Here is a 23,407-nt window from a genome sequence, read left to right on the forward strand (position 1 = left end):
TCAACCAAGAGACTACAAACGAGGTAAAAGAACAAACTACACCTCCAGTTAATAATTATATTATTAATCTTTCAGGATATGTATTTACGGACTTTGAGTATGCAGTGTTAAATCGTGGGTTGAAATTTGTCCCCACGGTAGTTCCACGTCTTTATGAAATTAAATGTGATATATTTAGATTATCTAGAAAGTTACATTTGAAATTTTTTTTTAATAATACTACTTTTAATAGTACTACTATTGATAATAATTTGGATAATACTACTGATTCGGATGATAGCTATGTTACTTGTAATTCAGAATCTTCCTTGAATGCTTATTATAATCTTGACACTGATAATGTTAAGGGCAAAAGTGAATTCATGCCTCCTTATTTTAATGAGGAATTAATACATTTTACTAATGTTCTGAATTTTGCATTACAAGAAAATTTTAAGGAATTTAAAAGAATGCAAGAATCCTATGTATATAATTTAACCAAAAGGGAATGGCAAGCTCTTGTTTCTTTGAGTAAGATGGATGAGATAATCTTTAAACCCTCTGACAAAGGGAATAAATTAGTTATTATGCATTTTTCTCAGTATTTGGGTATGTGTATGGAACATTTAAATGACGGTAATACGTATGAAGTCACATGTTTGCCACAATATGTTTCTGCCCTTAAGGAATATAATGAACTATTATCTAAGGGCAATATGTTAGGATACTTTACAGATTTGGACATTCAAAATTAGTGTAAAAGATAAGGCTACTATGGCACACTTTTATTGCCTTCCAAAGGTACATAAAGATTTAAATCGACCACCAGGCAGGCCTATGGTGGCAGGATGTGAGTATTTTACACATGCTCTTGGGGTTTTTTACATCATTACCTTTGTCCAGTAGTTTTTACACTTCCGTTTTATGTTAGAGATGTGTTTGATTTTTTGCATAAAATTAATGATATTAATTGGAATAATAATATATTTTTTCACAATAGATGTAAAAAGTCTGTATACAAATATTAGTCATTCTTTTGGTTTAGAGGCAGTACGATTTTTTCTTGGAGTTTCTCCAGCTACAGAATATGTTATAGAATTAATTTATTTCTGTGTTATTAATAACTTTTTTGAATTCAATAATGTCTTATATAGACAGAAACAGGGTACTGCCATGGGGGCTGCATTTGCCCCCATGTATGCTAATCTTAGTATGGGACTCTCTGAAGTGGAATATATTTATAACAACCCATTCTTTAGACAATATGTTACTAAGTACTTCCGCTATATAGATGATTTGATTTTTATTGCACATGGGGGCTTGGAATTAGTGGAAGAATTTGTTCAATCTTTAAATAATAATAGGTTCCATCTTCAATTTGATGGATTTCAGATGGGTATAAGTATATCTTTTTTGGATGTAGAATTGAATATTAAAGATGGGGTGAGCTTACAGACTAAGGTACATAGAAAATTTGAGCAAGGTACCAGTTATGTATATAGGGATAGTTGCCATCCTGCACATACCTTAGAAGCTCTTCCTTATGGTGAAATGCTTAGAATACTTAGGTTATGCAATAATATGGAAGACTTACGTAAAGAAATGACAAATAACAGTGGAAATGTTTAGAAAAAGAGGATATGAAAAAGTTTTGATGGAACATAGTTGGAAAAAATTATGCTCTTTTATTAATGGTAATAACATTAAATATTTTTCAAATACAGTTTTATGTAGGGACATTGGTAATAAATCTTTAGAGACTATATATTTTGTCTCTACTTATGGATGGTATAGTTCCAGAATTTCAGAAATAGTGAGATATTTTTGGAACTATTTATGTTCTTTGAAAAATGTAACCTTATGGCTGAAAAGCAAGCTAGCTTTCTCATATAAAAGAGGTAGAAATATACAGAATTTTATTGTTAAAGGTAAATTTAATATTCCAGAGGTGAAGATGGATTTAAATATATCCAGTGTTGGAACTTTGGGTTGTAACAGATGTAAAGCATGTAAGTTTATAGTGCATAAATTTGATTTTATTAATAAGATTCCATTTAATACTAGTAATATTTTTACATGTAGCAGAGAAGCAGTGATATATGCGCTTAAATGTCCATGTGATTTATACTATATTGGACAAACGAAAAGTGCTTTTAAAATTAGATTGTTAGAGCATATTAGGGACATAAAAAATAAGAAACAGGAGAGCTCTATTGCAACTCACTTTGAACATTTTCATAATAGTGATGGTGGGGGGCTAAAAGGTACAGTTCTGGAAAAAATTTAAACTTCAAAGTTTAATGAAAATGTTTTAAATAATAGATTGCTGACTAAAGAGTCTTTATTTATTCTTAAATTTAATACATTGTATCCATATGGTCTCAATGAAGAGCTTAATTGGAAATACTTGATTTGAATTTTTTAATTGAATAATTGTTTGTATAGAGTATAAGAGGCAAGTCTTTTTGAATGTATTTTACTCCTTGAAGGCTTTGGGATAGAGCCGAGATGTCAGAGTTTTATTGCATACAATACATCTGTGGAATACGCTGGCTGGTTGCTTTTTTGTTTGTTCCAGTTCTTCTGTGGTTTTTCTATTTCCCCTGAATGCCTGGTTTAAGTGTCTTATATTTCCTGCAGCTTGCTGTTATTTCTCTTTCTCCCTCTCTAATATATATATATATATATATATGTGTGTGTGTGTGTGTGTGTGTGTGTGTGTGTATTTATTCCACCAATGACCCCCTTGTCTTGAAAACTAGAGTGCATTTGGTCATTCTTTCTGTCTAGGTAACTAAAGAGTTTTCTCATTTAGATGCTTTTCTCACCTCTGCTCCACCACACTGCTTTCAATGTCTTGAGTTTTCACAGTTATTCTCCTTTTTACTTCACTTTTTCTTTTCCTTGCTGAACTTCTGGATGTCGTAGACACTTAGCATACCAATTTCTGTTAAGAATTTGTAGTAGTTTGTAGGCTTTTGCTAATTTAAACTTTTCACTGCCCAGAGTTGTGTTTTTAGTTGCTTGCACTGCTACCACCAGCGTCTTGCTAAGTTTTATTTTACTGAATTTTGGATGCTTTGTCTTTGTATGTCTTTGTCTTTGATGGTGCAGTGGTACAGTGGTAGCATTGTCCCCTCACAGCAAGAGGTTCTCCGGTTCGATTCTCTGCTGGGGTGCCTTCTGTGTGGAGTCTGCATGTCCTCTCTGCATTCGTGTGGGTTTCCTCCGGGTGGTCCGGTTTCCTCCCACATTACAAAGACATGCATCTGGAGCATTTCTCCCTGAGCCTCTGCTGAAAATAGGCTTCGTTCCAAGTCGGACTTTCCCGGTTAATAAATGTTAAATAAATAAATATACAGCAGCACTGCCCCATTTATTACTTTAGTTGTGGAACTTAACAGTGTGTGATGATAATATAAAGACAGCTTTGCCATGGTATCCACCGTAGGTTCATAGGCGTGTATTCAGCTAGCTGCCCTTGCGGGACATTCTAAGTCTAGCCAGCTTCCCTTTTTGTGCTGTATCCCATTTGGTTTTAGATGGGCCTTGCCCATTCCATGGATGATAATTGTATATTACTCCTTATGAGAATAGGATCATACCCTATGCAATTTAAGGGGGCCCGTGCATGAGGTAAAGCATTTAGGAGCTGCCTCAGTCCATTAGGAGTACAGGGGACAGTCCTGGGCTACATTTTCTGTTCACCATTCATAGATCTAAGTTGTGCTTGAATATCCACAGGGATTAACTTTCTTTTATGTGGATGGGGAGGCTTTTCAATAGCAATGGTGTCCTCTGTGAGATGTACCTGTCCCTCCAAACTGTTCTGTTGATGTTGCAGAAGAAGTTTAGATCCCTAGACTAATTATTTCTGGTGCCAGTTGACTTGCTTTTGTGTAGTAAATCCATTAGTGATGGGTCAGAGGATGACTTTGTATGTCAGACACAGGTCATCTCTTAGCATTCTGTAGGATACCTAGTGTAGTGGCAGGGCTTTGCTCTTGCTTCTGTATTTCCTGTTTTTTTGTACCACACCTTTTCCTGAGTACATTGGTAACTTTGCTCCTTTTCCATTAAATGTAATGATGCAAGCCCGGATTTTGCACAAGAGTTTTTATTTTACGTATTTTCCCAGGTAGCGTGTCAAACATAACCGTGCTGTCTATCATTGCAGCAATATCTTAGAATGAAATTAAAATCTGTGGAAAAATGCACATTTGAAAAAGTAGTACATTTATTGTATTTTATTTATTTATTGGCATTTGTTCACCGGAAAAGTCCACTGGGCCAAGGTAGCCAATTTTCAGTGGAAGCCCGGAGAGAAAGCTCCAGAAAGTAACCAAAATAAGTACATAAAAATTATTTACAGAAATTACAAAAAAGTTCAAAAAACAAATTTCATAAAATGTTCATTAAAAATTTGTATTGAATGAAGTAAACTTGTTACAAACTTTCTGACATGAAGGTTGAGCATATTCTCATAGTACAGGGGTACAGTAATAACATGGTGTAGTGCAGAACATAACATATTACGATAAGACTGTTATATGCAACAAGAGAAGTATAGTATGATAAGGCCTTAAGTAAAACATCCAATGTATATATATGAATGAATAATAAAAGTTGGTTAGAAGGCAAACAGCAGTTACTTAATAGAGCAATAGGGGAAGGAGGGAAAAAAGAAAGAGTAAGACAGAAAAAGAGAGGTGGGAGAGGGAAAAGTATGTAAGGAAAGGGTGAACTGAGGAGAAAAGAAAGATAGAAGAAAGGAGAATGGGAGGAAAAGAAAGGGTACTGGAGCTAAGAGGAGGCATAAGGAGGATTTGAGAAGATAAAAGTTCATCAAAAGAAAGAAAAAGTGTATTAGAAAAAGCTAGGGGTAGACAGATTTTAGGGTTAAATTGGTTGATTTAAGTAATGCCTGAGTGAGTAGAGGAACAGTTGCATGTCCACGTGGAGAGGATGATTGTGTAGTGCAGTTTTAAAGTTGGAAGTAGCTTTTAAACCAGGTAAGTGATTGGGAAGATAGACCTTTACTGGAAAGTTGGGAGTGCAAGAGCACTGAAAAGCAGTGGTTGTGTTAGATAGCTTTTATGTCTGCACTTAGAAAATATATTAAGGATTGTTAAGAAATACTGTGATGCATTGAAAGAGGTATCGGCAAAAGAAAACATTTATATCCATAGAGGGGGTTACATAGATTCAGTCTGTAGTTTGTTGTGCAGTTATAGGGAACTGTCAGCACAAAAACTTATGATGGAGGTAGCTCAGAAGAAGGAAACAATTGATATAAGGATCCTAAATAAAAGCAGTTGCTTAAAACATTAAATAAATTAGACAACCCTTATGTGTGTATCCTTAAGAGGAAGGCAAGAAAAGTAACAGAATTCTGTAAAAAAAAAAAAAAAAAAAATGTATCACATATTACACAGGGACCTGAGTACAGGAAATATCAGAAATTTTAAATGTCTTAGGGAATTATTGCATTCATCTCAAAAAAGAAAAAAAATGGAAGAACTAGAATGTGTAAAAGAAGACTGTGTGTAAGGAAATGCAAGAGGATATTTTTTCTTTTCGAACAAATAGCAGATGTATGGAGTTGAGTCTTAAGTAATTTGATGAGCAAAATTATGGTGGATGAGATTAGAATTTAACAGTACCTGATACTCTGTCAAAAGCAAAAGTCCAGTAGTAGGCATATGGATTACCCAGTCAGAAAGATCCTAATAACACAGAAGCATGTTCAAAACATTTACATACCTTTTCTGAAAGGATTATTGTTGCAGGTATGTGCATTTCCCTTGATAAAAAAATAGGAAGGTTTCATCTTAATGGCTCAAAAATGCAATGATTCTCAGGTCATTAATAATGCTCTGAACCCAAAAACCCATACTTTACTAGATATAAACATGTGTACAAGGTTTCAAACCTCTTCAATATACCATAAGTAGAAGGTCTGATTTAATTTTCAAACAGCATGAACTCTCAAGTTATGTTAGCTGTAAACATTATTACTAAATAAAGTAGAAACTAGAAAGCACAAGTTCAGAAACATGTTGGCAAAAAAAGTGTGCAAAGATATTTACCCCTCCCCCAAAAAAACAGTTTTTGGGGTCGTTAAGAATGTATATCCTGTGGTGGTAGCTAGGAAAGTATGTTGACATGATAATTGAATTGGTCCTTGCCTAATGTCATCAGTTGTTGTGTCTTTCGGCTTTTCCCGGTTAGGGGTTGCCACAGCGGAACTCCGGTCCGCTAATGATTGGCAGTGGATTGTTACGTGCCAAGTTGCCAGCCCTGATGCTCAGTCTCCAAGGAAGGTACGCCCATTCACGCATGTCTCCACACAGAAGACGCTGTAGCTGAGAATCGAACAGGACGTCTTACTGTGTGGCGACAACGCTACCGCAGCACCACCACCGCAGTTGCCTAATGTCATCAGTAACGTTTTGAATTCATTGTACTGTAATGAGTGGTTACTATGTCTTAACACTCTTTGAACATTGCTTTATTCCAGATTATCTCGTATCGAGAAGCCAGTCTACACTTGAGTGCCTTAATAGGCTGGAAGAAGGTCGCAGCAAGTATCTTTCTGACAGATCAGGCAAGTGATATTCCATATATTACTTATAAAAACATGCTTTGCTTTGAGTACCATTTCTCATTCTGTCTGCAGGCTTTTTTTTTTCTTTTTTGCGCTAATTGTAGTGCTCAGTGACTGTTTATTGCCCCATTTTGAGCAGACACCATATTCCTGTGCAATTATGAAGAGACTGTTTTAGTTCAGGTGCTTAAATTCCATTCATAAAGCATTGTATGATGGCATGAATCAGTGAAGGAATTTAGAACCGCCTTATTTCACAGGCCTATCTGATTTTCTGTTATTTCATTTCCACGTCAAACATACACTGTCAAGTCATGACATATAATTTGCAGATGCTTCAAGAACTATTGCATGGCAGCGTTTTGCTGAATACCCAGCCACTCCTGGTGTGCACTCAATAAATTGGTGCTCCTTCGCAAAGGGAAAAAAGTGCTTAATGTACCCCAGGAGAATTCTCCTTGCAGTTTCAAACACTTCCTACACTTGGGCTATAAGTGGCTGAGGGCTAGACATTCAAATAAAACTCTCTGTACTGCCACAACAGCTCATACTTTGTTTTTTTAACCTATATTTTTCATTATTTTATGTAATTATATTTGCAAGCAAGGAAGTAATCTGAAATGGTTGGTTTGCACTGGGCAAACCTTTTTTGTTGCATTGACTTTTTAGGCCTAATGAGTTTCTTATTTTTGCCTATAGACTGTATAGTCTTTTAATGCCTTCTTATTTCATGTGCACTGTTTAAAAACAGTATTCTTTCCAATTGGGATGATTGTTATTTTTTTTACTGCTTAGCATTTTGTTGTTTGTCATCTGGTTATTTTTTATTGGTTGTTCAGTTTTTAAATGCTTTGTCAGAGCTATGGCTATGGCATTCAGAATCAGTAGCCCAGCAAAGGCATGTCTTATTCTGATACCCTGCTTTACTACTGCAATGAAGCAACAAGAAAGCATTTTTGTTCTTCTGATAATAAAGCTTACAGAGAGACTTTGCCATTGAAACCCTTTCCAATTTTCCAAAGGAAAATGCTTCAGACAGTAAAAAGCACATGAGCCGACTAAAAGAATTGGGAGTACCTTGGACTTGAGCCGGGGTCTGGGTTTGGGAGATGGAGATGAACAGGAAGAAGGCCAGCAACATTGAAATTAGTGAATAAATGTGATACCATAAACCATCAGTCACATTTGTGAAATGTGGCTTTACAAGAAAAAGTGAAAAGATTGGACTGTTATTGACGTTGTTAAACTTATGAGGGACTAAAACACATATGCCCCACTTCATGTCATTAATGTTTAAAAGGACACTAAAGGGAAGGAGAAAAAAAGTAACTATTAAGTAAAACTATTTTTGTTCTTAACCATGTTTATATAAAACTTTTCTTGCTATAGTTTGAATGTAATACAGTAAAGTATTTTCAGTTAATGTATGTGATGAAAACTAAAATAAACAAGTATCCCTTTTATTTCTTTTTTATCAGTAAAGTATTTTCAGTTAATGTATGTGATGAAAACTAAAATAAACAAGTATCCCTTTTATTTCTTTTTTTTTTAGTTAGTGAAAAAAGAGAAGAAGGCTGGATAAAATCATGTTTGTTAATATGCTGTAATCTTGAATTGAGGTGGGGGATGGGGTGCAACAGTGCACAGATTATAGTAACGTAGAGCTGATATATGTTCTCTTACTTTTGCATAGGTGAATGTCTGAATTAAGGCCTTTGGCTTAATCTGATATTTTTTTGTGTGTGTAAGCAAGTAAATATGAGGACACTGAATGTAATAAAAAGTTTTTCTTTGGCAAATGTTCAGTGCAAGTTGAGAGGTTTGCAGAGCTGTATAGTAGGATAGAGCAATGGATCCCCAAATTAAGGAGAAACAAATGGCATGGGAAACATCTGATCATTTACCACATGAAGATACTTTGGAGACCTCCATAGAAACCAGTACAAACATTGAGTTGGAGCTGCACAGCAAGGGAAGGAACAGGAAACTGTAGCAACTCTGATGCAGTCAGTGTTGTGGAGTGATAGGCCAGTGTATTCCCATAACTGAAGAGAATGTGGCACAGGAAGATTCTCTGGAACTTTCTAAAGAATTCCTCCAGGAAATGGAGAACAGCGAATGTGCCCTCAGTTTAGAAGAAAATGATTTAAGAGAAGAGTTGCTTGGTTTAATAGAGATGGACAGACATATTGAGATCAATGAAAGAAATAGACTACAGAAAGTCTATAAAACCCAAAAAGTTAGAAGCAGTAATTAGGACCTGTCCATAGAGATTCATGCGATGTAACAGAAGTAAATAGGATGCATTACTGTGCAGCTAAGTTAGTAATAGGATAGTCTTACCACAAAAGCACAGAGTAGTAAGGGAAAGGAAGGGGAGAAATAGAAAGCCATCATGGAAGTATCAAATAGAGAAAACTGTAAAGCAATTAGGACAAGACATGTCACTGTTAGAAGAGCATAGAAGAGGGAACAGATCAACAAAAAAATGTAATAAAAGCAATGCACGGTATCAGAAGAAATCAGGATCTATTGTGCACTATTGAAAATAAACTAAAAATCTCAGTACAGGAAGAAAAACTTAGAAGATATGCAGATAAATATAATGGAAAAGTACAAGATACGTAATTTATTGATGATCAAAAAATGTTTTATAGACAACTGGGAAACAAGGCAAAAGGAATTCAAACACCACCAAAAAAGAAGAGAGCGATGCATTTTGGAGAAATATGTTTGAAGAGCCTGTGGAACATAACAAAGATGCTAAATGGATAGAAAAAGTAAAAGAAAGAATAAGTCCATTATGTACAGGATATGAAATGGGATGAAGTAACGGCCAAAGAGACTAAAAGAAAGTTAAGAAAAATTCCTAATTGGAAAGCCCCAGGCCCAGATGCAGTACCTGACTTCTGGCTAAAAGTACTAACTTTACATGAAGATTTAGCCGTGAGTAAGAGCTTTTTATATGTGCACCCTGAACAGGCAACAGCCTGGTTAAGAACAGGAAAAACAATACTCCTACTTAAGAGCGGAACTGCAAGCTATCCTAAAAACTATAGACCAATAAATAACTTGCCTTCTGACACCGTATAAATTGTACACTGGAACTGATGTCAACAGGCTTTGTAGTCATTTAGAAGAAAACTCAATCATAGCGATAGAACAAAAAGGCAATAAAAGAAAGTCATATGGAACAAAGGGTCATTTGTTGTTAAATGAAGTCATAATGCAGAACTGTAAAAAGGGGAAGAATCTAATTATGGCATGGATAGAATACAAAAAAGCATTTGACACTATCCCACATCCATGGATAAAAGAGTGCTTAAAAAATGTATAAGATATACCCTACACTGGTAGATTACATTACAGCAACCATGAAACAGTGGCCAGCCGCTTTGTAGTTAAGCCACAATAAAGGACAAATTATTATTCCATGGATAAAAATTCAAAGGGGGGTATTCCAGGGTGAAACTCTGTCATCACTGCTCTTTTGTCTTGCCCTTAACCCATTAAGCTGTCTACTTAACTGATTAGGTCATGGCTACAATTTGGCTCCCAGAAAACAACAAAGTGTAAAGACTTCTCATCTTTTGTAGATGATTTAAAACTGTATAGTTCATCAGATGAACTGAAAGCACAACTGCAAGTGGTCAAAACTTTTTCAGATGATATAAGAATGTCATTTGGTCTTGATAAATGTGCAAAAGCAACCTTTAAAACAGGAAAGCTGCAGCACCAAGAAAACATCAGTTTAGGACAAGAATGTGATATAAAAGAACTTGAGCAAGAGGGAGTGTATAAATATTTGGGAACTGATGAAATATCAGTAATAAAACTCGAACAAATGCGAATAAAACTTAATAATGAATATTTCAGAAGACTTAAATTAATACTGAAAACAGAGTTGGCATCCAGGAACAAAGTCCGAGTTATAAATCACTTTTCTCTTCCTGTCCTACCTTACAATTTTGGAGTGAGTTACTGGCCCCAAAAGGTGTTGGATTGGGTGGACAGGAAAACAAGTATGTTTCAAGCTCATCAAATGATTTGTAAAAGTCAGTGCATGCCAAGACTGTATATTCCCCGTTCTGAAGGAGGTAAGGGCTTTCTCAAAACTGATTACATATATATATATATATATCTGTAATCGTTAGACTGCATACATATCTGCTGACCTCACAAGAACCAGATATAGTAACAGTTTTGAAACAGGAGGAGAATAAGTCTAAGATGACTTCCCTGCTTAGTTTAGCAGAAGCATATTGGCGCCAAGCGGGAATGGAAATCAAAACAGAAATAGATAAAAATCAGGTAGCAACTGAATATGCCAAAAGAATAAAAAAGATATAAGGTGAAGGAGCAGATGGGAAAGCAAAAAATGTGGAAAATGCATAAATATAGTTGCAGGTGTAGAAAACTCATGGAACAACCTCATGTTGATGAGGATCGAATGCAGGAATGATTAAGGACAGGTAAATTTAAACCAAAAAACAAAAGGTTGATGTTAGCAGCCCAAGATAGCGGACTAAGTACATGTTGGTCCCTTGAACATGTGGGAGAAAAAGATAAATGTAGGTTTTATAAGACAGAATTGGAAACAGTTGCACATTTTGTTGCTGGTTGTGATATACTAATGACAAAAGGACTGTATACACAAAGGCATAATAATGTAGCAAGACTGTTGCACCAGGGAATGCACAAATATTATAATACTGAAGTAGCTGAAAAACATTGGAAACACGAGCCACAAGGCATTAAAGAAAATAGTGAAGTTTATATCACATGGGATCACCCATTACCAACATTTCAAAAAATAGATGCGAGAAAACCAGATATAGCAGTCCATGAAAAGAAGCCAAAAGTAACATTAATCATTGAAATTGCTGTACCCAGTGACGACAGTGTCTTATGTACAGAGACAGTCATAAAAATACCAGGATTTGCAGACAGAAATGAGGGCAATGTGGAAGAAGGTCACGGTTCAATCCATTCAGCCACTGTTACAAAGGACAACTGGATGTGCTCTGTAGACTGTCAGGATGAGTACTATCACATCAAAATGAAAAGGCGCTCTTGAAGATTTGAAGATTTCTATGCTTCCATCTGGGAGCCAGTCAGTACCAGTTTAGAGCTCTGCCCTTCAGTCTTACCACAGCCCCCAGGTTGGTCATCAAATGCATGGCAGTGGTAGCTCATCTCAGGCTGCACAGATAGTGTTTTCTTATCTGGATGACTGGCTTCTCATTGCACCAACCAAGTATCTCCCAGTAAAAGCCAGGGATTACTTACTCCAATTACCTCAACTCCTGGGGATTATAATCAATCTTTCAAAGTCCCATCTTCAACCAGTGCAGGTCTTGGGAGTTTATAGGAGCTTGACTAGATACAGTCAACTGCCTCACTCTTTTGCCGCAAAACAGAGTTCTTACCTTGAGATTGCATTTCAAATAGATTCTTTCTCAATCCTGTCCCCCAGCAAAAATGGTTCTTCAAGCTTTAGGCTTGATGGCTGCAGCAATTACCTTCATACCCACTGCTCATCTTCACATGCGAATTCTGCAATGGACTCTTAACAGTACAGTTGTCCATTCTTCAACATTTACAGCATCCTATAAAACTGTCTCAAGTCTGCAAAGACCCCATACTGTGGGGGAGTCAATCTGACGAAATTTGTCAAGGATGTCCCTTTGTCTTTCCTCCCCCAAACACCATGTTCACCACGGATGCTGTCCAGTTGCAGTGGGGGGACATTTCTTGGGAGAGACTGTTCAAGGCATGTGCTCTCCAGAAGAGACCAAATTGCATATAAATGTCCTAGAGATGAGAGTGGTCCTTTTAGTGTTGCAGCTCTTTTATAACCCTCTTGCTCTTGGGACAGTTGCTGTTCAAACGGACAATATGTCAGTACTTTGTTATATCAGCAAACAAGGGGTAACCAGATCTTAGCCCCCTTTGCTGAGAAGCAGTGAGGGTTTGGCAGTGGGTGATCTCCTCTAAATGCTTTCTTGTAACGAAGCACATACCAGAGAAATCCAAGTTTCTAGCAGATAAGCTCAGCAGAACTATCCTGATGCCTCATGAGTGGTCTCTCAATCAATCAGCAGCAAACATGATCTTCCATGAATGGCATCAACATTGCTGTGATCTATGTGCCTATCCTCTCAGCAACAAATGCAGTAGGTTCTTTGCCCTAATTCCCCTCAGGGACAGTCACCGAGAGATGCTGTAGTCCATGTTTGGCCCTCCGGTCTTCTTTGTTTATCCTCCCCTGCCTCTAATCCCTAAATTCCTTCACAAAGCACTCTGTTTGAAGAACAAGATAATCCTCATTATCCCCTGTTGTCCTCAACAAGTGTGGTTGCCCTTCTTGTGGTCTCACCTACTACATCCTTCTCGGATACTGTACCTCAGTCCAGATCTCCTTTTACATCCATTAGAGATGACTCAACTGGACATTACAGGCCTCAGGTTGACCGCATGGTTTCTCTAATTCCAGTGATGACTACACATTCCAGGCTTTCCTCTCCTGTTCAAATTTTATTTTCATCCCAGAAACCCTCTACAAGGAAAATTTATAAAAGTAAATGGAAAAGGTTTTCTTTCTGGACTCAGCAGAGAGAATTGGATCCTTTCACCACTCTAGTTCCTGCTGTTTTAGATTTTCTTGCCTCTATTTTTAAGGTGGTACAAGTTTCTCCACCATTAAAGTTAAGCTGGCAGCCATCTCTAGCTTCCATAATGGAGATAATGCTTCCCCTTCAGCTTTATACAAGTTATGTAAGGCATTTCTTAAGGGTACTATTTTACTTGGACGTCTGATAAACGATCCTACTCCACCTTGGGACCTCACTGTTGTATTACAGACTTTAGTACAATCACCCTTTGAGTCCTCAGCTAAAGCAGATCACACATTTCTTTCTTGGAAAAGTGTCTTTCTTGTTTGTGGGTATAACTTCTGTAGGCGGGTCTCTGAACTGCAGGCGCTGTCTTCAAAACTGTCTTATTTGATTTTCAATAAATATAGAGTTACCTTATGTACTAATCCTTCCTTTTTACCCAATGTTGCCTCAGAAACAAACATCAAGCAAGTCATGAGCTTGCCAGTTTTCTTTCCTAAATTTGGCAACAAAGGAGAATACATGCTTCGGCTTTTAGATGTACATTGGCAACTAAATTTACAGGATGAAAGGTTTTTTAAAAACTGATCAGTTATTTATTTCATTTGCCAATAAATTAGGAAAACCAGTTTCAAAAACTGTTAGCTAAATGGATAACAGATTGTATTTCTCATGTTTACTGTTTTAGAGGTTTAATATTGATAAGACAACCAACAGCACACTCACTTTGGTCAATGGCTACATCAGCTGTATTTTGGGCCAGAGCTTCCATTCATATTTGTGGAGTTACCACTTGTTCTAGTGCTCATACTGTTATTGTGCATTACAAGTTGGATATCATCTCCAGAAACAGGGCAGCATTTGGTTCTGTGTTGTTCTGGAACATCCTTCCATGAGGGCCACCCAAGGTTACTGTAGCTGGGGACTTTGTCCCATTTGTTCAACAAATGAACATCACAGCATCAGATGTAAAAATGATGTACTTACCATAACTATGCATCTGTGTTGTTTTATTTCTTCCTCAACCCGCCCCACTTCCCCCTATCCATGTATTTGGTAGTGACCTGATGAAAATATTTTGTTAGGAACCACAGTTCCTGTTTGAGCCCGTTCTATTACTATTCAACTTTATCTACAGTATTATGATTATGTTTTATATTTAAAAGATAGTATAGTAGCAGCAAACTCGGTTTGAGGTAATGCAGTGGTCGTGCATTATGGGTAAAGGGAGGAGCTTGAGAGTCAGATCCTAGAATATAGAGAAAAGTGGCCAAGTTGGATCCAAGGGTAGGACCTGAGACCAATTCATTGAGGAAGAATGAAAATGGGCAACATGGATGCATAGCTATGGTGAATACATAACTTTTATTTTTCACATCTGGAAGGGGAATGAAGATAAGACAAGAACAGCAGCAATTAATGTAAGTAGGAGTGCAGGCTGTAATATATGTCTTAGCATGGATAACCTTAATATTAGGTTAAGTTATGTCTGTGTATACAGCCTTCAATTTGAGACAATTGTTCCTGTTGGGGGTAAACTTAATTATATGAAGATGCTTATAGTTTTGCATGTTTTAAATTAATAGGTTATGGGGATGGGTTTGTTTTTTTTCTGAGGGTTTTCATTAAAACAAAATGTCTTGTAAAATGTGACATAGGTTCAAGTGGAGATGACAAGAAGCAACTACATAAGAGATCAAACTGTTAAACGTTAGGGTGAATTATGCCCAAAAGCTGTAAATAGCTTTAAAAAGCTTGCTTATATAATGAGTGATGATAACTTCTTAGCATAATGGCTATGCTAAACATTATTTTGGAATGTAAATGGCCTTACATGTATAGACAAAAAGGTAAGAGTGTTGTATTGCATTAAAAATGTGGAGTGCAAATTACAATGATATGTGGGACACATTTGTAAAGAAGTGAGCATGTGAATTTGATAAAGAAAGGATTTGAGTTGGGATATTGAGCAGAATATCAGGGGAAAAGGAAAAGGGGGGAGTACTTATACTGACTGCTAGAATAGCTCCAATAGTGATAGAAGAGGGAGGACAAAGTAATGGCAGATTTGTAGTAGTAAGGGGCTACTAGCAAGGGAGGAGGATTACACTAGTATGTATTTATATTCCACCTAATAATGCTATTTATAGAGGTTAAGAAAATGTTGGGAGGAATAATCATCTTTCAGTAGGGAATATTGCTTATAGGCGGGAAATTGAACTTGATTTCCAGCAGTGAGGATATATCTGTGGGAATTAGAAGGGAAAATATAACAAAAGAGGGTAGATTTTTGAAGAAATTTGTGAAAAATTTAGTATGGAATGTGTGAATTCAGTAGTAGGAACTCTGAGAGAATTTATATATTATTCCCCAAGGTAAATTAACTGGGCTGGACTAGATATAAATTATATTTCACAGGAACGTGCATTTAATTGAAAGCTTTGACTGACGTCCAGTATTTTTTTCAGATGATGCACCAGTAGCAACCAAGATACAAATGCAAGATAATGAAGTAAAAAATGTGGCACTGGCACTTCTCCACCTACCTATTAAAAGGAGAGGAATTTAAGGAATAAGCAGTGGAAATTAGTCAAGAATTGTTTGGAAAGACAGTATTTTTTTCAGAAGTAATACATATTGAGTGGGATAAACTGAAAGTGGAACACATTAGAAATAACAGAAAAAGAGATGGTTAAAAAGTAACAAAAATTATTTAGAGAGGCTGACAAAGGTTAAAAGTATTGCAGAATAAGGGAAATATCACAGAACAAGGAAAAGGTGCAGCTACAGAGTTCAAATAGAAAATAAGGGAGGACCTGGATACTATGCATATGTTTCGAAAGATTGCTGTTAAGCAATTGTTTTTTGTAATTACTCCAGAGCACAAAACCTCTTAGCCCAGTGACGTATGCAACAGAAAATAGAAAGGGTTGTTGCCAGACTTAGGAAGCTTGTAACAAGAAAAGTAACTAGAGATCCTGTAGAGGTGTTACAGATATTTTGTAAATTTTATGAACATTTGTATAAAACAGAGAAATGTGGAAATAAAAAAAAATGCAAATGGAAATATTTATGGAATACTTAAGTATGCCAAGGGTAGATGAGGCACAATAATTAATGGTTAAGATAGGAGGAAATGAGATAAAATGGTGACATATAGTCAATCAACAGGAAAGTCTCTAAGAATAGATGGTATTCCTGTGGAAGTTTGAAAGCAAGCAGGGAATTAAGTGATAAAGATCTGGAATGTTTTGTTTAACATTGTTTTAAAAGGAAGTGAATCCCCAATATCTTTGGAAGAAAGATATGGTGTCTGTAATACTCAAAGACAGTAAAGACCTAACAGATTTTTATATAGGCTGTTTTCAATTTTAAGCCATAATTATAAAGTGTTTGCCATTCTGTTTGTTATCTTAGACAAATATGTTGCCAAAATTAATAGAGATGGTTCAGTATGGTTTTGTGAAAGAGAGGCAAACCTTGACAACATTGATAGAAAAATGATGATCTAGAGGGAAGCAGAATGTAAGAAAATACAGCTGTTGTTGGTGGGTGTTAATGCAGAGAAAGCATTCAACAGAGTAAGATGGGATTTTATGAGTAGTGCAATGAAAGCATTTGCATTCCCTGATGCAATAACAAGGTTACTTAGGAGGATATATGAAGAGGCAAAAATTAAAGTGGGATGGTTCCTCTCTGATAAGTTGTTTCTACACAGAGGAACCAGGCAGGGGTGTCCTCTTTCCCTTTACTTATGTGCATTATATTTAGAACCATTAGCAAAGAAAATAAGAGACTCAAAAATTCAAGGATATAACTGGTATGGTAATCAAAAAATGTTGGCTTTTATTTGCAGGCAGTATTATTTTGTACCTGATAAAAACAGAAAAAGATATCTCAGTGTTGTGGAGCATTCTGAGACAGTTTCATGTCTTTTCAAGATATAAAATAAATTAAGACAAAAGCTATAGCTGCAAGCTATGTACCCACACTTGAATTGGTTTAGCAATACCATATTTATGTGGACACCATAAAATGAATTAATTAAGAGTATGGATTCAAAATGATTTTGATAAGGCATTTACTGATGTGTGTGAAGAGACTAAATGTTATTACAAAAATTGCGAAACTGAAAGCTCTTGTTTATGGATGTGGATAGCAGGATGAAAACAGTGAAAATGTTTTTAGTTCCTTTATTTTTTATATACAAGTCAGAAGTTAGACATATCTTTATCAAGCAGAGGAGAAATTGTAGAGAGTAATTAAGAGTTGAAGGATTTTATCTCGTAGGGGAAGAGGGCAAGGGTCAAGTGAGGAAAAGCTAATATTTGTGGTTAAGGGTTACCTGATTTGAAGGGATATTTTAGAGCGCCACAGTTAAAGCTCATATGCATAACACAATCAAAAAGATGTAATTCAAAGTGGAAAGGAATGATGATGAAACACGGGAGGAATTCAAGAAATAAGGAGAGAGTGGGATTTTGGATGCCAATCCATAAGGAGAAAATAACCCCAGCCATACAGAATTTTATAGTGTCCAAATGGAGAAATGATGAAATCAAAAGAGAGGAGTAGCATTGCTTGAATTGAATTCATCCTTATTTCTTGGTGAGTACCTTAATGAGGTAGACCCTGTTCTCACAAAATCTCACCAAGATGACACTGACATACAGACTGCATTTTAAAAAGTGTATATCATAGACAGCAGTAGGCTGAAATATAAAAATGACATCTGGGTGCACAAGTCCCAGGATAAAAAAGTGCCCTATCCTGATATGTGCAGTAGTGCCAGGAAAATAAAGAACAACAGTGTAAAATGTTCAAGACATGGAAACACATCCCTATAATGGGGTTAAGCCAAGCTCAGAGGGAGGATGGGTCCCCCTGTTGTAGAAGAAAGGAAGGAAGTAGTCCACAAAAAACATAAAACTGAGAGGCCAAAAAAGAGACATAGAAATGACAAAGTGGAGTATTGAGAATAAGGAAGAAACTGTGTTGCTACTATTATTGAAGAAGCCCAGAATTCCCAGACAGAGAAATATTATATTCATAAAGTAGAAGCAAGTATTATAAAAATTAAGCCAACACAAGAATGGAGAAAAGAGATTCTGGCAACAGGGATGACTGCAATTAGGGATACAGAAAATAGGCAAGAGGGGGCTGGAATTTACTGGAGAAAAGTGGCAAAAGAACCAAGGTACTGAGAGCAAATAATTAGAGGGGAGAAAGTAATAGAATGGGAAGAAGCTAAAAATACATTATGACTGCAGGCTACAGATAGCCTTCCCTGTCAACGATTAATATCTGAGTACAGGTAAAGAGAAAGGCATAGGGAGGATCCTTAGTGAAAGACCAACAATGGTAAAGTTTTTAGTAGAATAGAAGCTGCTGTTAAAAAAGGGATAATTAGTAGGAGATATAAAATATTGAATGATAACTATAGGAGACAATCAGATGAGGTTAGAAAGGATTGGGAAGAGAGACTGAATAAGCAGTTCACAAAGAAATAATGGGAGCCTCCCAAGTATGCAATAAACTCTGGAAGATTTAAGATCCTGCCTGGAAGTGATTCCATAGGTATTTTTATACTCCAAAATATTTTTCCTCGGTAGACTGCTAATGTTGGAGGTGTGATAGGGAAGAAAGAGGTAAATGGGAACATATTTTTTTGGAATTGTAATTAGTTAGCCAATGTTAAAAATTTACTGCAGACTACTATGTCAGAAATAATGGGTGAGCAAATTGATGTAACTAAGGAAATTACTTTTTGAGCTGTGATACAGAATTGGAATTGCCTAGACATAGTAAGGCCTTGCTGAGTTTAATTCTTGTGGCTGCCAAAATAGCAATTACTAGAAAATGGAAACCAAAGTCTAAACCAACTGTACTAGAAGTAGTGACTATAGTGATGGAGATAAAAGAACTGGAAGTGGGATCCTTAGAAAAGGGTAGGAGTAAATTACATAAAAAAAATGGGAAGTGTTGGAACAATACATGCAGAATAATGTTTGGAAGGAGAAATGAGGTTTAAGGGAAGGCAGAAATTGAATGAGCTATGTAATGTTTGATCAACAGTGATGGTACAGAAGATTATATGTGATGTATAATGTTTGCCACTGAAAATATGTTGATATGATTTGTTTTCATTTATATAAATGTATGAACACATATGTTATAATCCAATAAAAATGTTTTTTGTTTTAAAAAAAAAAAAAACAAGCCTCGATCATTGTGCACAGAATGACCACTACTCATAGCTTCTATAACATTTTCAAATAAGCTTAATAAGTTCAGGAGGTAGGACTTGCCTTCCACCAAACCAAACTGAGTTGAGGTCTAGTTCAGTTAAGTTGACTATATCTACATAAATGAGTTCTGCTAGGATATGTTCCATGGCTTTTCATATAAGGCTGATAAGCTTGTAATTACTTGGGTATCTAGAGGGCCACCCTTGTGTAGGGAAATTACATTGGCTATTTTCCAGGCATCAGGGACAATCCCTGCAGACAGGCTGAGGTTTAAGTAGATTTGTAAATTGTAAAGACACTTCAAAATCTCCAAAACATACTATACACAATTGCCCAAAATACGACCACTATCCAAACGAGTTCAAAAGAAACAGTTTTATTAAGCTCCAACAATGCTTTTCGTTGTTTTTTAAAAAACAACGAAAAGCATTGTTGGAGCTTAATAAAACTGTTTCTTTTGAACTCGTTTGGATAGTGGTCGTATTTTGGGCAATTGGTTTGTACAGCTTCAGTTTAAGCAGATGCTCAGATAATTTATACCTGGCACTGATGAGAGTGCAGCCTGGTATGTTGTGTCTGGTCCCATAGAATTATTATTTTTAGCCTTTAACAGTGATTTTACAACTTGTTCCAAGGCGATTACAGTGTAAGCTACATTTTTGGGATACTAAGCACAATCAATTTGGGAAGAAGGGATAAAGTTAGCATTAAATATGTCTGCTAATATATTGGGATTAAAATGTGTACATTATTATGGATGAGCTCAGTGCATTGTGGGAGATTACCCCTTAACTTCCTGACATAACTGAAGAAAAACTTATAGTTTTCTTTGGTATTTGTGCCGACCTTACGTTTATATTCTGCTTCGTATTTACTAAAAGTGCCCTTACGTTTCTTGTTGGCATGTTTATGTTTACTCTTGAGGTAGGGAATGGGGATTTATTATAACTTTTAATAATTTTCCTTCTTTTGTTTTACTGTTTATTATTAAGGGAGGCCAAGAGAGAGGTTGATTTTTCAATCTGCCATTATATTGGGGGCAGAAAGATGGAAACATTTCTGTGCAACTGTTTAGATGCTCCCCTGGATTCATTAGCACCTACAGTAAGTGTATACTGGTGTCCTTCAAGGATGCATCTGCAGTCATAACATATGGGTTGTCCTGCCTCAGGCAGCCCTTCGGTCGGCTGGATTCCAAAGACTGGGTCTGGCCTCGGCTGATGTCGCACTTTCCCCGACGTCAGAGCATCTGAGGTATAAAAGCATCAGCCAACGCCATTTTCCTCAGTCTTTCTTGCCACGCGGTGCCTGAAGCAGAAGCTGTTCGCAAGTGCCAGTCGGTCAGATCCAGCGATTTCAGCTACCGAAGACTTCGAAAAAAAGCTAAGTACCCCGTTGGGGACTCTTTCTTGCCTCAGCCGATGTCAGACAAAGTAAATAATTGTTTAACTTGTGGGAAACAAATACCTCATAAGGATTTCCATTCTTACTGCCTTCCTTGCTTAGGCCCAGACCACGACGTATCGGCCTGTTTAGCCTGTGCCTCCTTCAACCGACGAACTCTTAGACGTCGGTCGGAGTTTGCAGAGGAATTTTTTGGAGCTGCTTTTGCTTATAAAATGCCGTCGGAGACTCCGACTTCGCATATGGTCAAAAAACGCAAGGAAAAGGACCGACACTTGCGGCCCGCGGTTTCGGCTGAAACCACGGCTAGGCCTACCGCGAGTGTCTCGGTTTCGGCCGAAACAGAGTCCTCGGCGAATCCTTCTTCCGAAACCAAACTTCCGACCACTGAGGCCCGAGAGGCCCCGGCTGAGTCGGCTTCAGAACTACCTACTGAAGCTAGTGTTCAGGAATTGTCCGACACCATACCTTTGGACATTTCTACCCCTGCACGTGGGGCAGCTAGGCCCCCTGCTTCCATGTCCATTAAGGCTTTTTCAAGGGCTAAAGCTGCCAAACTTTCAAAAGCTTTGCCTGCCAAATCTACCTCCCAGAGGCCTTCCTCTACTTCACAGATCCTCAGCCTTGCTGAGGACCTTATTTCCTTAATTAGGGGTTCACAACCTCACCCAGACAGGGCCTCTCAACCTCCTCCAGACAAAAGGCCCAGGACTGACCCCTCTGATCCACACTCCTCAGATGATTCCACGGATGGATCTGAGTTGTCAGATCACCAGGAAGGGGCTTACTCGCCTTATGACGATTCAGATGCAGAGGAATCTATCCCTTCGGCCTCCCCTCCTGAAGAGTTTTCCTTTGGTGAGACTCTACACTCCATGAGAGAGCATTTTCAATGGCAAGGTCAGGATTTCTCTGATTCTAGAAAAAGATTAAGGACCTTTTTGCATTTGCCTCAGCATAGGCCCTTAGCTATACCTCCTGTTTTGAATGTAATTGATGATGTGTACAATGATGTCAGTACAGCCCCTGATACTCTCTGTCCGGCCCCTGCCAAACCTGACAGATACTACAGGGTCCCGGATTCTCATTTCCATTTGTATAAAGCCCATTCTGCAGACCCAGAAACTATTTCTCAGGGCCCTAAAGGGGTTGCGGCCGCTACTGCCAAAAATCCTCTACCCTCTGACAGAGAGTCTAGAGCTTTAGAGAGATGGGGAAAGAAGGTGTATACTTCTGCAACTCTTTCTGTCAGGGCATTAAACTGTCAATTTCATATGATACAGTACCAGGAGTATTTGTTAGATGAACTGAATAAGAAACTTTCTTCTCCTGAACCCCTAGACCGTAAATCCCTTAAGGATTTGGTACACAACAGGTTAGTAATCATTTCTTAAAATGTGGCTATGATGCACTGGAGGCTTCATTTAGATCAGCTATGACTGGGGCAGTTATTCGTAGGCATGCCTGGCTGAAGGAGCAATCTTTGCCAGACCATGTCAAAGCTAAACTCCTGGATGCTCCAATGGAGAAACAAAATTTATTTGGCTCCTCTGCTCAGGAGATCTTAAAAAAGGTTGAAGAAAAGGCAAAATCTGTGCAAACAGTTAAAGATTTCAACCACCGAGATTCAGCAGAAACTGGCCTACTAAGAATTGGTCCTTTCCAGACTCGGACAGAGCCCAGAGAGGCAGGAACAGGCGCCCTAGAGGCAGAGGTCAATCGAAGGGCTCCTACAGAGGCCGTCAGTGGCAGCCTGCCAACCAGAGGAGTAGTGCAACAGCAACAACTACTACTACACCAGGACAGGGTCAATGACTTAACTCTGATTCCGCCTACCAGGGATCAACTAGAAGCACCCTTGGGCAGAAAGCTGGCTTTATTCTCAAAAAACTGGCATTATATCACAAAGGATACATGGACACTGCAAATAATAGACAAAGGATACAGGTTCCACTTTCACACTTTGCCAAAAAGAGGCGGAATGCCAAACCTTCCAGCAAATCAGAGGGCAGAGGCTTTAAAACAAATCAGCAATTTACTTCAGATGAAAGCTATAGAAAAGGTACCATGTTCAGAACAAGGCAAAGGATTTTACTCCAGACTATTCCTTGTACCAAGAAAGGAAAATCAATGGAGGCCTATTCTCGACCTGTCCGCACTGAACACTTATCTCATTGTGCCAAAATTCAAAATGCTGACCCTACAGCAACTTATTCCCATGTTGGGCAAGGAGTCTTGGCTGGTGACTCTAGATCTCAAGGAGGCATACCTGCACGTCCCTATTCAACCAAACTGCAGAAGACACCTCAGATTTCTTGCAGGATCAGAGCATTATCAATTCTCAGCATTGCCTTTTGGCTTATCTACTGCGCCCAGAGTATTCACGAAATGCCTGGCATCAGTAATTGCACATTGCAGACTACAGGGAATTCAAATTTACCCATACCTGGACGACTGCCTAATACAAGCGGACAGCAAGGAAAATTTGATAAAGGACTTGGCCTATGCCATACACCTACTACAGACCTTGGGATACACAGTCAACATCCAAA

General features: G+C 37.6%; 1 protein-coding gene across 1 annotated transcript in view; it reads left to right on the forward strand.

Moving 5' to 3' along the window:
- The window catches only part of HIP1 (huntingtin interacting protein 1), a 2,554,439-nt gene that overhangs the window by 2,038,263 nt on the left and 492,769 nt on the right, over positions 1-23,407 (forward strand). The window contains exon 20 of the mRNA XM_044054110.1: positions 6,500-6,586. Within this exon, the coding sequence (XP_043910045.1) occupies positions 6,500-6,586 (87 nt within the window). The remainder of the gene's footprint in view (positions 1-6,499; positions 6,587-23,407) is intronic.

This window comes from Protopterus annectens, chromosome 13.part0, assembly GCF_019279795.1.
Source record: "Protopterus annectens isolate FY-2018-M chromosome 13.part0, PAN1.0, whole genome shotgun sequence".
Classification (NCBI taxonomy): Eukaryota; Metazoa; Chordata; order Ceratodontiformes; family Protopteridae; genus Protopterus; species Protopterus annectens.